This window comes from Camelus ferus, chromosome 8 (assembly GCF_009834535.1).
Source record: "Camelus ferus isolate YT-003-E chromosome 8, BCGSAC_Cfer_1.0, whole genome shotgun sequence".
NCBI lineage: Eukaryota > Metazoa > Chordata > Mammalia > Artiodactyla > Camelidae > Camelus > Camelus ferus.
Window position 1 is genome coordinate 71,455,423 of NC_045703.1, and position 15,936 is coordinate 71,471,358.

The following is a 15,936-nucleotide window of genomic DNA, read 5'->3' on the forward strand; positions in this document are numbered from 1 at the left end:
CCAGTCTGTTCTCACGGCGGCAGCCAGGGCAATTTTAGCAAGTCAGACAGAGCACTCCTCTGCTTAAAGCCCTTCCATGGCTTCCTGTCTCACCTGGAGAACAGACAAAACCCTTAATGGGGGGGGGGGGGTGTCTGAACACCCTACACAATCTTCGCGTTTCTCCCCTACTCACACCAGCCTCCTTGCAGTGCCTTCAATTACACCAGCCAGGCTCTCAGATCAGGTTTTTGCACTTGCTATGTGTTCACCCCGCTTGAAAATCTTGTCCCCAGCCATCTGCCTAGCTTGAAATCGTTGCTCGTATTTTACCTTCTGGGTGCAGCCTTCCCTGCTTACAACGACTAGAACTACAACTGCACTCTGTGCCGCCTCACGCTGCTGTGCTGCTCTCCGTAGCACTTACCACGGGCCTGACACTCTGCATATTCTACTTGGTTCTGCCTGCCTCCTCCCTTAATGTAGGTGTCCAGGAAGACAGACTTTTTAAAAAATCTGTCCACTGCTATAATCCCAATCCTTAAAACAGTAGGCACCTAATATCTGTTGTGTAAACGAATATCAAATAAATAAAGAGATGACAAACCCATACATACAGATCATGGACTATGACAATTATCCTTGTGAACTGTTGCTAGTTTTTTTTGTTTTTTTTTTTCTTGTTGAGCCACTTTCTTCTAATACAGGGTACTAGATCCAAGCCAGGTTTTAATGTTGAACTAGTCAGAAAGTTATCTCAATTCCTGTATGTGGAAAAGTAAGCCAGTGAGTTTTTGGCTGTATTTGGACTCAAGCATTTTCTTATAAGGAATTCAGGTTTTTATCACAAGAATGTTTCTTCCTTTCAGAAGAAATATACAAAATAATGTTAAGGTAACTTGTGTTATGATCTTAAATGTGACCAATTAATAGGAAGAAAAAGTCCCTCAGTCCAAATGTAGCACATAAACAAAGACTTGGGAAATTTTTGTAGGACAGAAACAGATCTGCTTTAGAAATAGAATGTTTAAATTATGTGTTCCAGTTAATTCTTTTGTAGATAGCTTGACAGCTATCTACAAGATCTTAGCAATGTCAAACCAAAGCAGACGAGGGAAAACGTGAACGATACTAGATCTACTTACAGTTCTGGTTGTGTCCTTCGTACGCCTTTAAATCCGTTTTTATATACAATGGAGAGTAATTAGAAGCTAATAGAAGGCTGCAAGGCTAGCATAACAGCAAAGAAGAGAAAGGGCAGCTAAGAGCTGCAGTGTGTGACCACAGGCAAGAGCGGAACATCTGCCCCATAAGAACCGAACACCAGAAGCGACAAGAATGGCACCAGTGAAGTAACATCGGCTTGCTCCCTGGCCTCCGGCCTGCTCAGGGCCGTGAGCCAGGCTGACGAACCACCCGCAGTTTAATTTTAAAGGGCTTTTCCCCCACTTATTTTTGGTTGAGGAAAACCCCAAACCTGTCAATTTGCTAGGTAGATCTTCAAACACCAATACACACTTTAGCAACTATTTAATCGCATCTGAGAGTGGTAACATTATCACTGCAAGAGTTTGAAAGCAAATTTTACTACTCAGATTTAATTTCTGTTCTCCTTATTTCTAGATCTTGGAAAGAGCCTCAAAAGACTAACAATATGAAAGATCTAAAAATATACCTTTGAAGGATTATATGTGAATGCATTGGAAATTCATTGTCAAATTATCTTTTGAAAGAGGAAAAGTAAATGAAAAAATACTTTTTAGCAAAACTGCTTCAAGTTTTCCACACCTAAGTCATTGCTCCAACAGCTGTTCCATATCAGGCAAAAGGGAGTTCGTTCCTTCGTGGACAATCAGGGCACAAAGCGTCTCTACGAGGTGACGCTGGGCAAGAGACTTATGCTAAGGTTCGGATCCAGAAAATAGTGATAATCATATACCAGTCTTATAAGGATTTCTGTGAAGACAAATGAAGATCATGCACAGAAAATTCTCAGAATATTGTCTGGAACATGCTAACTGCTCAATTAATGGATCCTTGGGTTCTTCTTTTTTTTTTTTTTTCTGTTAAGCTCATACAATGGGTAGAATCAAAATCTGTATCCCTATCTTTTTTTAAATAAATTAGGAGAAATTTAAACTACTAACCCTGAATTAGGAGTTAGAAACTTGCTCCTGTGCTCAGCTAGATGCATGGCTTTGCACCTTAATTTATGTAAAATAAAGTGACCAGACTGGTACGTTAAGACCACCTTTGCACAGCTTCCTCCCCTCCCGTCTCTGGACGAGGTCTCCAGCTGCGTCTGATGGAATGTTCTCCTTCCTGTCTTCTACCCTCCCCAACCCTTCCAAAGAGGTGAGGAACAGCCCTACCATAAGGTACTTCCATGTCAGCCTTAACTCTAATCCAGACATTCTAATTTATTCTAATATCTATGTCACTCTGGTAATCTTAGAAGAGCCACGTTGTAAGATAATTATGGATGAATTTTAAAGACCACAAGCCATCATAATCAATTTCATACCAATTCCTCCCTGACAGTGACTGCCAGTGTTTCTGGCAAGAAATAAATGCGCTGCCGAAAACAAAAGCAAACTAAAACAAGCAAACAAAAAGAAGCAGTTGCAATGCGTCAGCCCTCCTCTTCGTAAGGCAAACAACAAATCTGTGTGCACCGCCCTTGCTCAGTTTAGCTGCTCCCTTGCAACAGCGACGGATTTTCCTCTGTGCCCCACGTGCTCCGTGCCTTGCTATTTCTCCCATTTTTCCTATTCTACCTCTTTCCAAGCTTCTCTCTGATCCATTGTCCTACAATCAGGTTTTGTTTTTGTTTCCTCATCAGAGAATAATGAGAAGTCAAGAGGAACCCGCTGAAACCACTACTTCAGTTTTAGATGTGCCCCCAGGACATCATGGTTTCGTCAAATAGCTACTTTGAGGGGGAGGGGGCTGTACTAGCTCAGTGGCAGAGCGCATGCTCAGTACGCACGAGGTCTTGGGGTCAATCCCCAGTGTCTCCATCAAAATAAATAAATAAATAAGTAAACCTATTTACCTCCCCCAGAAAATAAATAAATAAAAATAAACATTTGTAAAAAGCCAGCCACTTAGAGAAGTCAAGGGTCTTCAGCCGGCTTGGCACACTGGTCCACTGGGAAGGGCTTAATAAGCATTTGGGGCAGTATCACCTAAACAAGCCCCCTCCTCACCATAGAATCGTGCCATCCCACAGTTAGCCATTAGCTGCTGGGGTCCCGGGCGGGGGCAGGAACGAGCGCTTCTCTGGCCAACAGCACAGAGCTGCTAAGCCAGCCTCTCTGGCCTCTCCGGCCTCTCGGGCAGCCTGACTCCTGGTGCTGGCATCAGGCTTGCAGGCGGCCCTGGGAACAGGGACTTGGACGGGTCCTTAGATTCCTTCTAGTCCACTTGGAGTCACAGCTGACACACCGGCGGGGCTTCCACTGCCCAGCTCGCTCCAGCCAAGGGCTGACCAACCGCCCTCCAACAGATTCCAACTGCCGTGGGCTGAGTACAAGCTTGTTTCCTCTGGCGCCGGTGACATCACAGGCCGGCCCTGGAATCCTCCCCGCACCACACCTTGCTCAGCCCTCCCCAGCAGGAGGCCTTAGTCTCACTGCACCAACTCTTCCCGCCCCAAAGGGGAAGCCGACACCTTCCCATCAATCACCATCACTTCTCCAGGGGTTCCAGGGAGACTCAATGGGTTTCCAGCGCTCCGTGCGGGGGACGAGTTGCCAAGGGGGCCTGTAGCCTTTCCAAGATGCTAACCACTTGGGCGAGAGAGAGTGGCCAGCCAGCGCACGGTTCTAAAGAACGATTGTTAGAAAATGGCAGTGAATGAGTTCTCTGTAAAGTGTGGTTTTAAGATCAAGGTAAAACTTAATCCGATGAGAAAGTGAGTTGCCTTTTGAAGGTCTTTGCTTCTGTTCAAGAAACCAAACTGTGTGTGTGAATGTGTGAGTGTGTACGCACACACACACGGGTCCAGATAACTGCTCTAATGCGCCCTTCAACTGACCATTTGGCAAGCACCTCCTCCTGGGCTCCTCACCGCAAACCCCAAGCCCCTTCCCTCTCACGTGGACCCCGCGTGCACCTCCCCTGGCATTAACTTCCTCACTGCGGCTCTCTCTGCCTCCCACTCATCTTCCCGCGGGCAGATTTACATCCACATATTTCCTCATCAAACCTTTCACTCCCACGATGTGCGCTGCATAAAGGACTTGAGACCACTGTGCCCGCAGAGGTCCCCCAGGGCCTGGTTAGCTGCCTTTAACCTCTCTGCCAGGATCATTATCAAGTGCAACCACAAACTGGCATTTTCAAATATTGCTCCCATTCTATTCCCTCCACTCTTGTCTCACAAATAAGGAAATCATTCTTCACATGTCTGATGCTGAGAGCCTTATTCGCCAGATCTCGCACTCAGACATTTATACTAAGTATGATTTCAGTACTTTCTCTCTAGCTGCACACCTGGGACGGTTCTTGTTCCACGTAAGCTATCACACGCCACTTGCTCACGTGTACGCAGTGCCTGCTGCGCACTGCGCGGTGCTTCTCGGGGCTCAGTGGTACTGCAACCTGTGGCGTGCAACTGCTGCAGGAGGCAGAGGGGAGGCAGTGAGCACACATCTTCTTCATCCAGTGGAGCACTACTCAGCCATGAAAATGAATGAAATAATGCCATTTGCAGCAACACGGATGAAATTTAGAGATGATCATATCAAGTGAAGTAAGTCAGAGAAAGATAAATATCATATGATATCACTTATATGTGGAATCTAAAAACAAAATTACACCAATGAACTTATTTACAAAATAGAAAAAGACTCAGACATAGAAAACAAAGGGGGGGGGTGATAAATTAGGAGTTTGGAATTAGCAGGTAAAGACTACCACACATAAAACAGAAGAACAACAAGGACATACTGTACAGCACAGGGAACTATGTTCAGTACCTTGCCTATAATGAAGAGTATAAAAAGGAATATATGCATATGTGTATAACTGAATCACTATGCTGTGCACCAGAAACTAACCAGCACTGCAAATCAACTCTACTTCAATTTAAAAAAGAGGACAGTCTCCAATCCTTTAGATCCAGCTGCCGCATCCTTCAGATTCGTTCACAAGAGTAACTGCTGGCAAGACTTCCTAGTCTCTAGATGCCCCACCCCCTCCCCCTGGCATTTTCACCCTAAGACCTTGCTAACAGACAGCTTCCTAGTCCTTCTATGATTTTTTCATAGATTAGCCAAACAGGCTGTTTTCTGATATTTTTATTTGTTCTTAGTTGCATTAAATAATCAGCAGGGTCTCTCATGTCGGGCTGATTTTTAATGATAGTTTACGATGATCCTGTCTCTTCTTGAAGTCTCTGAGTGTAGAGAGTCCCACACTGAAAGTGGAACTTTCTACCACAGCATTTAAGCCAGTGCTATCCTGGTTGCATAAATACTGTTATATGACAGATGTCAGAAAACAAAAGGGAAAGCTGCTTTTATGATCAGCATTCTTAAAAACGGGCACTAAGATCAGGATACACTGAGCAGAACAGGCTGATAAGACAAGTGTGTCTCTGGTCTGAGCTTCCACTTTTGATCCAGCCCTTTACTTCCAGGTCTACTGCCCTCCTCCACTGTCCCAGGTGCCAGCATTCTCCACAGGCTTTTACGGGGACAGAGGAAAGTGTATCACAAGTCGATAGAGCAGCTCATGCTAAGCTGTCAGGCAACGGTAACAAATGGCAGAGACACTAACCAAGTCCCTGTGACCCACCACAGGCTCCCTAGCTCCCAGTCCTACGGCCAACTCTCCACCCCGCACTGCCCTAACCTCTCTCACACCCTTTCTCAACAGGACACTCCAGGATCCGGCTACCAACCCATGGAAGTTGGCCCTGGAGAATAAATCTCTGGTCTCTGTGGCTTACCTGTCTCGGTCTTTCTCAGAGATTTCAATTTTACTGGAAGAGTTCCAGAAAAACTGATGTACCACCGGCGTGCTCCTCCCAACACACACTTTCAGTCACAGGTGGAAACTGACCAGACACAGTATTTGGGGGCAGGGGGAGATTTACCATAAAGCTCCATCTCAAGGCCTTACACTTGGACAGGCCCTTTCCAGGGTCCTGGGAAAGACCCTAAAGATGAGTTTTTGTGAAATTTTCCAAATTTTACATGATCACATATTTTTGTGAAATTTGCAAAAGTGAGATATTTGTGTTCCTTTTCATAAATAGGCACCCGACATAAACTTTAACCCCACAAAATCCCGTGCTCCTAAATTATGTCTTATCCAGGAGCAGGGCTCGAGGTAAAAGACAGACCCCATAAAGTCTAAACTAATTCATATTATATTTATTCATGTGACATGGGAAGTCATTTTTCCTCCAATATGAAAACAAAATTAACTTTCAAAAGAAGGGAAATGAGGGGAGGGTATCGCTCAGTGGTAGAGTGTGTGCTTATTAGCATGCACAAGTCCTGGGTTCAACCCGCAGTACCTCCACTAAAAATTAAATAAATAAGCCTAGTAACCTCCCCAACAAAATTTTAAAAAATAAAAATAAAGTTTAAAAAACAAAAGAAGGAAAATAAGTAAAAAAACAAATCTCATGTTAAAAAGAAAAAAATTACATGATAGTTACAAATGATGTGCCTCCTTTACAGAGATACCTTGAACCAACTTTGGAAACCCATGGGCATCTTTTTAAAAAATGTGCTGTCTGAAGAGTGTGCGTGAGTAAGCACAGGGCAGGCACCCGATGCTCTCCCCGAGGGTTCTGCTGTGCAGCCACATTGATGGAAAACAAACGTAGCCAAAGCTGTATGGGATTATACCCCATGGCAACTTCTTAAAAACTCAGATATTGATTATATTTTAACTTTGTACTTTAGTGACATATGGGCCAAGGCAACTGTAACCCACATGTTGTAGCAGGAAACAGTCAAAACAAAATCAGAGACGTTAACATTTAGCAGCAAAAAATGACACTTCTCACGCCCCATGTTGCAGCTGAAAGGCATTCCGGCGAAAACAGGATATACCCGTAGCAGGAAGGCTTTCGGGGAAGCGAGAGAGGTCTTCCTGCCAGGTACACTGCTCTCCTCTGATGCACGAGGACTAGGTAAGCCCCTCCCACACTGTTCGAATCAAAGGCCTTTGCGGAGGGCGCAGGAGGACAGTCTGCTGGTGAGGATGGGCTGGGGTGGGGAGCACTCCTCCAGGCAAGGAGCAGTCGCTCCTGCAGTCACTGGCACCCTGGCACCAGGAAACAGAAACCACTAAACTAATGTAGAGGAAGAGGGCAAGTTCTGAAATAGCTTTTTTTTTTTCTTTTTAAAATAATAACAGAGAGTTACACTTAAATGTTTATTCACTGGGGAATGAAAAAACTAAAAGGTGGTATAAGCAACAATGGAATACGATCCCCCAATTAGCTAAAGCAGGCATCCAAACTGCGAGTATTTCTACTGGTTTAAGCTAATTCTTACACAGTGTGCACCTTCTAGGGTACATGGGAGAACACAACGGTCAAGACATGTACATCCAGAAAATGTTACTTAGGATTAACCAAAGAGAAAGCAAAAAGCAAAGAATATGTGATAAACAAGGAGGGTTTCCCCACTGCCGAATTTAAAAATTAGGTTCCCTGTTAACACCCACTTCTTTTCTCTTCCGTAACCTTTATCACAATTTTTAGGTAAATACACAAGAGCATCCTTTATAGCACTGCTCATGAAAGCAACTACAAAGAAACGAACAGGAGCATTACAGTGGCATGGAATATGATTTATCCTTTTACACTAATAAATAAAGTAGACCCATCTCTCCGTACTTGAGTGGAAAGCTGGAAAGCTCCCTGTGCTATGCTATTAAATAACAAAGAAACCCTCAGTAGGTGCTACTTCTGTTTAAGATGACCATTACACACACATAGATCTTAAACAAATGGGGAAAAACTAACAGGGTCATCACATACGGGGAGTGGAATTTCTTTTACTTTGAACATTTTTCACATTGTTTGATTTTCTAAAGTGAATAATCCCTACACACACAAAAAAATTCAATAGCTAAAAATAAAAAAAAAAAAAAACCTCTTTCTGCATTTCCCATCTTTATTACAAATATCTCTTGAGTCACCAAATCCAGAACCCCAGGGCTCTGCTGGGCTCCTCTCCTCCCCCGCTCCTGAAATGTCATAAAGGAATCGGTCTTTTAGTGTTAATTCCCTGGCGTTGCTGGTATCTGTTCTCCCAGCCCATCCCTTCCACCTGCATTTAAGCCTCCATCATCTCGCTCTACAGCAGTCGACTGACTGGCTTTCTTTTCCTCATCTGTGCCCCCTCTAATCCATCTTGACATTGCTTCCACACTTCCTGCACCCACACTTAAAAAACAAAAAGCCACAGCATCATTTATCCCTTCCAGTGTTTCCTTACAGCCTGTGCAACGCAGTCACTTAGCTGGCCCAGGACGCCTGCCAGAATGCCACCCCCCCTCAATCTCCCCCACTGTGCTCCGTGTTCTTCTGATGATACATTTCTTGCAGTTCCCTGAATGTATTATAGCTTCATTCACGCTCTTCCACTTAGCCTGGAACTTCCCTTTCCTAACTCATGTAAGTAAAATCGCTTCTGTTTAAGAACTCAAGCCCAGCATCACCTCCTCCACAAAATGCTTCTGCCCCTTCTCTCTCGGACAGAGGGCCCCTTCTGTGGTCTCACTGAATCTTCTACTGAAACAGCAAAAGCAGAGGGGGACCTCCATGGACCGCAGGCTGCCCAGTGCCAGGGACTTGAAACCCTCTATCTGTTCCACACTAATGCTATTTCAAGGTAGGTAGGCTTCTGCATTTTATAGCTTGTAAAATTTTGAAATGTCTCTCATCTCAAGAATGAGAAAATAGAAGTCTGAAAGGGGTGGGTGGGTGGCTAGCTTGGAGGAATTATCCAAGACCAGACCAGAAGAGACAGGCTTCCATGCCAGATCTTCGGAGAGCTCAGCACGCTCATGACATTCACTAAGACTTCGCTGTACTTCCTTGCTCACATCTCTCGCTCTCCCTGGAGGGGCCTCATCTTCCGGTGGACAGGGACTATTGCTAATGCATGCTTTCACCCCCAGACGCAGTCCAGAGCTGGGCCCACAGCAGGAGCTTGTGGGCACATGGGGGGTAATGCAGCCAAGGGAGGGCGAGAGATTAGAGACCCAAGCGCTAGCACGACCTTAAACAAATTACATCGCCAAGCCCTGTTTCCCTAAAAGTGCTGTAATGATAAAAGAACTTCGTATAGGGCCACTGAGCAGATTCAATGAGGCAACATAATAAAGCACCTTGCACAGAGTTTGGGACACAGCAAATTCTCAAAAATGCTATCAATGGTAACAGTAACAGTGAGGAAAGGAAGGCTCATGATGGGGCATGCATCAGTCAGCAGGAGCTGAAGTAACAAACTATTCCAGGATCTCAGTAATTTAAAACACCAAGGATCTCCTTTTACTTACTATCCCACCGAAGTTCTAGGGATTCACCTCTGCTTTGCTCTCACTCAGGAACTCAAAGTGAAACTCGCCTGGAACGGCACCACGTACCCCGGCAGGGGGAAGGGAACACGGTACACTGTGCCCTGGCCATTAAAGATGTCCACTGCTACGTAACACACCTCACTCCCTTCCACATTTTATTTGCCAAAGCAAGTCACATGATTATAAGCTTGAAGGGGAGGGGAACCCAGGAGGAAAACTGGAAATGTCACATCACCAATGATGCAGAGTGTGAACAGAAGAGCGTTTCTTCCAGCAGTAAGTGTCCCAGGTACCGCAGGTGGGAGGCAGGCTCAGGGGAGGCACCAGGGGAAGCACACAGAGGCTGGCAGAAAGCAAACAGTAAGTCAAGCTCAAGGAGAAGCATCTTTGGTGCAGCGTGGCTGGAACTCGGGGTGTGGGGGTGCTTTGCAGGAGCTAAGGCTGAAGGAGGCAGGTTGAGTCAGACTGTTAAGGGATTTATGGTGAATTAGTGATCATGTCAGTGGTGCAAACCCAGGAGATCAGAATGTCAACATGTGTAATTTAACGCGATCACCCAGGGCTCTATATCCCAGTGGGAGGCACATCTGTTCTACTGTCACTCGTCATAAATTATACTCACGTTTTACCCATTTTCTTGCTTCACAACTGGGAAATGGCAAAACAATTCTTTTCAAAATATTTTTCCCACATAGGTGCAGAAAAAAATGTTCACTTTTGGAAATCCATTGACCACAGGATGTGGAAGAGCTAAGGTGCACACCCGTCTCCACAAGGACTGGCCTCTCCTCACTGGAAGGATGAGGCCAAGGCTGGACCGCACGTCCTCGGCTGAGCACGGAGGTCAAAGCCGTAGTGCAGTTATTCAGATGCCGACTCAGAGGACCGAAGATCAAAGCTGGGCGGGTGCAGTGCGAGGAGAGAGCCCCAGAGTCCCCGGTGCCGGCCGAGTTTACGGAGCAGGAGGGGAGGCTCCGTAGCATGACCTGTCAGGAGAGGATGCCAAAACGCCCGTCCCGGCAGAGACTCGCCCTCTGCTCTTCTAGAAAGAGCTCTAATTCAAGTATTGCCTTTGCTGCCATAAATGAGAACTTACAGGAATTTTAAATACCATTCACGACTTGTGGGCAATGGCGTGCTAACCTCATATACTTTTCCTTAGATGCTTTATGAGTCAGCCCTCAAAACTTTCCTACCTTGATTTGTGAGAGAGAGATTGTAACACGTTGAAAATCCCGTGCATGTGGACTGAGAAAACCTTTTTCCAGTTTAAGTCCCTGTCCTTCATTCCTATTTGACATTTAGCAAAGGCCCGAGTCACCTCCCCTCAGCTTTCCCTTCCTGAAGTAAGGAATACTCCTAGTTTAACTTTTGAGTTTTAACTGAAGAATCTTCCACCAGAAGCAGCTGAGAACCCAAAGCAACGTTAGAGTCAGTCCTAAGGCCGCTCCTAGCCCTCGGCTCTGCTTGAGTCTAAGAGGTGTTCCTTTCCACTGAACAAAATCCCAATATGTCTGTTTCTCAAAGGACCCTTTCAACTGCAAGAGACAGAATCCCAATTCATCCCAGCTAAGCAAACAAACAAACAAGCAAAAAGCATGATGCTATCACCCACTCCTGTGGCAAACTGTGCGAGAAAAAGAAATACATTATTGTTTTTTCTCTTTTGTTCTGTTTATAAATTTGGGGTTTTTTTTTTTATATAAATTTTGCTTTTTATTGAAGTGTGTTTGATTTACCATGTTAGTTTTGGGTGTACAGCAAAGCAATTCAGTTATACACATACAGACATTTTTTTCCAGACTCCTTTCCACTACACGTCACTGTTATACTAAGCCCCTGAGTTCTCCGGGGCACTTGTTACCACATGATAACCTCACCTATCCTCACTGTAGCACAGGCCTCTGTGACAGGACTGAGGGCGTATCTGCCACCGCGTACCAACCTCAGTAGGATGAGAGAACTGCTTCCCCAGGGTCCCCACCAGTTCCAAGGAAGGGCTCTGAGGAGCCCTGCTGTGGTCGAATCCCCGTGTGAGATGATGGGACACTTGGAAGTGCCAGCCCCAAGTCACATGTCCTGTAACACGGCAGGAGCACAGGGCCCGGCACCAGAGGCGGACAGATGAGCAAGAACTACCACTGTCCACAGAAGTGTCTCTCTAGAACCGCCTTGGTCCCTGACCAGTTACCAGCTAGCCTGTCAGCGTTGTTAGTGTCGCCGTTGCACATTTTTGTTTCCTTGGAAGCAACATGAAGAAAGTTCCCCATAAATATTAACACAACCTTCTCTAAGAAAGCCTGCCACAATGTTTGGATTAAACAAGTCATGTTTGTTTTCTACAAGCGTAAGTGAAACAAAGATCATGTACTGTTTGGGTTATTTTATCTCCTTCATTCAGAATCAACTCTCTTTCCAGCCTATGAAGACCTGCCAAATTCCGTTTGAAAATTAAAATTACACTGTCATCAGTAACTACTGCAGATAACTTCAGCTGTTTGCTGTGATGGGTACAATCTTGCCTTGTGTCTTTTACACACCCCTGTATCCTCCCCTCCCTAGTACTGGAGACATACATGGTTGATACGCAGAAGACAGCTCATGTCACTTACGGTTTCAAAAATCACCATATACTAAACAGTATCATTATGAAAAAATACCTACACGAGAATACCCGCGCTAAATCACCTAGTATAAACAGAAAGGTGAGCCAAGCGACATTTACATTGCTCCGAGAACAGAAAGCAGGTTTTGATGGGAAGCATTTGTTACTCCGGTGTCCCTCCAAATGACGGCAACTTAGGAAAGGGTCTCTTCAATCCTGTCCCCACCCCCCGACACAGGTAAGCAAACACAAGTGTGTCTTCTTATCCGCATACACTTTTGAAACACTTAACATTAGAAAGTGAAGTGAAAAATATGGTTTTATCTGATGCCAAGAAGAATGCAGGTTGAAGTGTACTATGAGAAACTGCTGAAGGAGCCTGCGAGGCGTCTTTTCCAGCAAGAGACCCTCACCTCACCACATTTCCTTCATGAATAACTATACAAATATTTAGATGTCCACACATCAAAAACTAAAGGCTTACTATTTTAACCAACAGGGCACAAATTCAAGCAGAATGACATGAGAACTATCAGCAAAATCCTTTATTACGTTTGCAATCAGAGATGATGCTTAAAGATGAAAATTCATTCAAATCTGGCACCTAATGTATGTAAAAACTTCCACAGAAAAGAATACTTTCATTTAGGAGATAGTTTCCCTTCTGCACTTACTAATTTTCCTTCATTCATACTTTAAATGGAAAAACAAATGTCTCAGTTTGTTTCTGTATCATGTGGGGAAATGAAAGAGTAAGTCAGTTTCCGGACAGAAGCTGTCTTTTTTTGAACAGTGATGTTACACATTATCGTGCCTGTTTGGATGTATCTTTTTAACATATCCCACTCCATAACCCCAGGAGTCAATGAGCCAAACACTTATTTGATTACAGTCAAGAAATCGCTTATTTATGGGTACTGAGGAGGCCCTTATGACTGTAAAGCAGAAGCTGTAAAACTTACGATTAGTCACAACTCAGGGTGAAATTATTTGGCTTGGTATCTTGCACTGAATTCCTCTTCCAATCGCGACATAAAAGTTAAAAGCGCAGCAATGCTGTAATTGACAACCACACTCCGGTCCCGTCTGTCTCTCTCCAGCCTCAGAGCCCTGCGTCAGCCACTAGTACCAGCCCGCCGTCTCCGCGTGTCCACCCAGCGAGTCCTCTAGGTGCGGCTGGCCCAAGCCAAACCGGTCATCATGCTCCCTCAGCTGACCGCTCCTCCAGGGTCTCGTTGCCCAGGCCTGAAACTGGAGGTCCTGCTGGGACCCCGGCCAGCCTCCTCCCCTCTTGGCCACAGGCACCCATGGCCCCAAGGGGTGCTAATCACGCCATGCAGTCACTCAAAAATACTCCCACTTACTTTTACCCCTTTCATCAGTTACTGAGTCCTGAATACTGCTAACTAGTCTCTGCTTTAAACTGTGCCCCCTAAACCACCGTCCATAAATGCCAGAGTAATCCTTGTACATGCTAACTTAGCCATTACTCCCCACACTCCCTCCTTAAAAGCCTTGAGCTGTTCTTCATCACTTGCAGATAAAACCAAAACTGTGCATGTGGCTCATAAAACCTCTCCAAACCACCTCTGTGCTTCCCCCCCGCCACGCAGCTCCCTACCGGGACTCCAGGCACGTGAACTCCGACAGCTTCTCTCCTCATCCAGGACGCCCTCCCTGCCCGCCATCTGCCTCCAGCCCACCTGCCTAACGTCTGCTTACCTGTTAAGCTTGCCTTTGACGGGACTAATTCCAGGAAAGTTCCCCCCAGTACACCCACACTGGATTAGCTGGTTTCCCAGTATCTTTTTTCAAAACGGGAACTATTTTTTACTTTGCTCACTGTTGTATTTCCAGCCCCTAGCAGAGTCCTGGGCACCCTGGAGGCATTCAGTAAATATCTGAATGACTGATTAAGTGAACTGAAGTAGAGAAACATATGTTAAAATCCCTACACAGGCTCAGTGACTCTCCTGATCAAACAGAAATAAGGACTGGATGTGCGAATTGTTCACTGTGAAGAAAATGATAAAATAGGAATCCAAGCAAAGTGGTAAACTCATTGGACCGAACTTACAAAAATATGTATAAAATAGATAGTTTAATTCATTTCATTATGTTAAGACAAAACAAATTTGATAAGGTAGCTAATTAAATCATAACAATTATGTAAAACCTACCATTTTAAACGTGTTTTCAGATACTCTCAACAAACTGTGGAATGTTTCTGATACCAAAGTGATGAAGAAAAGTTTGGATTTCTCCCATGAGTTACAAACAGAAGCCAAAGGCAAAAATTACTAGGCTATGATGAAAGCAAGGAGATATTATCACTATTTTGCTTTTTTAAAAGAAAATCTTGAAAGAAAACAGCGATAAAGCATTAGATTTGTGAGTCTGAGGTTCTTTTAAATATGAGAGGTATCAAAATATTTAAAGCAAGTTTTATCTTAAAACTCCGTTTTGCTAAGTAATATTGCATAATAATAAGCTTTATCTGTTCAGCTCAGACTCATTTTATTAGGTTACTACTCAGTTTCTTTTATTAAAAATCAGGTATCTTTTCACACTTCTGCTGCCTTCCCGCAGCACCTCACACTCACACACCATTTCCCCTGTTCGTGGCCACTTTCATTTTCTGGTTCCTATGATCTAACCCCGCGTTCCTGCTCTGTCTGCAGCACTGCAGGGGAATGTGTGGATCACACCCTGAGACCAAAATGGAGGGAAACAAAGCAAAATCTCTTTTCATTGATTCACAGTAAATACTTAAAAACCCAGATTTGGACCCACAAGTGAGTTTTCTTCCTTTAGTTTTATGCCTGATTTGCAGTCTGAAAATACTAGCTTTCTAGTAAGTTGCCTGAACTTAATTTCCTGTTACCCTTTCCAACTGAACATAGGGCATTTTGCAGGTCAGATGTGTTTGAGTCCCCGTTTGGTCCTACGCACGGGACAAGAGCACAAGTTAGCAGGACTAAATGTGGGCAGTGGCGGCTGTATTTCCTACTCTTCTTGCTCAGAAACCTACCAGGAACCAATTTATAAAATTACTCTGAAAATCAGCGCTCTTTTTAGCACAAAGCCTCGCTTTAAAAAGGGGCAAATTCCCTAACCATATTTAGCAAAGAAAGAGCATAAGGTCCCAGGGAGCGACCTCTAGCAGCCGTCTCATGAGTTCATGAAGTAACTGCTCCTTGGCAGCCATTGTAAACACGTTTTAAAAAATAATTCCAGTTTTTCCCCAAGCAGCTTTCACTCCTTTAGAGAAACATTTCCTTTAGACAGACAGCCTAAGTGGAAGAGATCTTTCGTGGGCTTTGCTAAAGTTTCTTTATGATAGTATCATAATACACGTGGAAGATATGCAACAAGGCACTGTAACAAGCTGCCACCACACTCAGGCAATGCACACGGACAAGCTACGTGCACTTGGCTTAGAGGCCAAATATATCCTACTAGCAAATTATTACACAGCCACTGAATTTCAAAGACTAGCTTCCTTCTGGCACGAGTTATTTTGTTAATAGACAACTTATTACAATCAGTTTCTCCTGAATCCAACAATTTAAAGTGCACTACTGTTTCCTGTGCAAATAAAAGAAAAAAGAGTTGATTTCTAAGCAAAGGAAAAGGTGCAGACGTTGTACACACCAGCATTTTCACACACAGACAAAAAATAAAACTCTACAAATATGAGAATAGATCATTTTCTCAATGAATCTTATTTAAAATAAATATTTTATCTGAGTTATATTGGCAGGCATCTCTTGAATGCATGCAGAACTAAACAATGC

General features: G+C 44.4%; 1 protein-coding gene across 9 annotated transcripts in view; it reads right to left on the reverse strand.

The window, feature by feature from the left end:
• The window catches only part of PDE10A (phosphodiesterase 10A), a 537,273-nt gene that overhangs the window by 210,759 nt on the left and 310,578 nt on the right, over positions 1 to 15,936 (reverse strand). Inside the window, exon 1 of one of the 9 annotated variants that reach the window (XM_032485328.1) lies at positions 3,189 to 4,479. The exons of 7 other annotated variants lie outside the window; for them this stretch is intronic. In XM_032485328.1, coding sequence (XP_032341219.1) covers positions 3,189 to 3,219 — 31 coding nt within the window. In that variant the 5' untranslated portion in view covers positions 3,220 to 4,479. Of the gene's footprint in view, positions 1 to 1,124; positions 1,381 to 3,188; positions 4,480 to 15,936 lie in introns of those variants that run through there. One more of the 9 variants, XM_032485332.1, reaches the window with a different exon arrangement.